Below are 622 nucleotides of genomic sequence, written 5' to 3'. Positions count from 1 at the left end.
CTCTTGCGGGAGCGCACGGCTTTGCCGTCACCCCGACAAACGATCCCGTAAGTGCCAGCACCGGCGCGCTGACGGCTTTTTTAACCTTTCCAGGAAGAGGAAGCCAAACAGCTTGTGCGAGATGCCATCGCGGCCGGCATATACAATGACCTGGGCTCTGGCAGCAACATCGACGTCTGCGTTATAAGCAAGAACAAGCTGGATTTTCTCCGTCCGTATGACGTGGCCAACAAAAAGGGAGACAGGTTTGTATTTCCGGGGCTGGGCGGTCTCTGTGCTCTCCCAGCAATTCTGTTTTCCCTAACACTGAACTTTTCCGGGGTCGTGGCTAGAGCTGCCTGTTGGATTTTAGCTCAGCCGGAAACCAACCCGGGTGCCCGCAGGCGAGTCGGGGCTGCCAGGGGCACGTGCAGATCGGTGAAGGGAACAGCGGCGTTTCTTACCTGCGCATCACTGTGCTCAGAGGCTGCTCCCCAGGTTCAGTCAGCTGTTTCCCTTGTTTTCCACTGTGTAGCGTTTTTTCCGAGCTCTTCCTTTGGCCAGCCCCACGGGACACATTCCCGTAGGGCCCCCGTTTTACGCTGCCTCCGAGCAGGCAGGCTGGCGTGCACGGGGCGCAGCT

General features: G+C 58.5%; 1 protein-coding gene across 1 annotated transcript in view; it reads left to right on the top strand.

Moving 5' to 3' along the window:
- Positions 1-93: 93 nt before the first annotated feature.
- LOC104512177 overlaps positions 94-622 on the top strand; it is a gene marked incomplete at both ends in the record, with an annotated part of 6,872 nt that continues 6,343 nt past the window's right edge. Inside the window, one exon of the mRNA XM_010155055.1 lies at positions 94-245. Coding sequence (XP_010153357.1) covers positions 94-245 — 152 coding nt within the window. The remainder of the gene's footprint in view (positions 246-622) is intronic.

This window comes from Eurypyga helias, unplaced genomic scaffold (genome assembly GCF_000690775.1).
Source record: "Eurypyga helias isolate BGI_N326 unplaced genomic scaffold, ASM69077v1 scaffold37127, whole genome shotgun sequence".
Lineage (NCBI taxonomy): Eukaryota > Metazoa > Chordata > Aves > Eurypygiformes > Eurypygidae > Eurypyga > Eurypyga helias.
The sequence above is the reverse complement of the archived record's forward strand: the minus strand, read 5'-3'. Positions and strand labels throughout refer to the sequence as shown.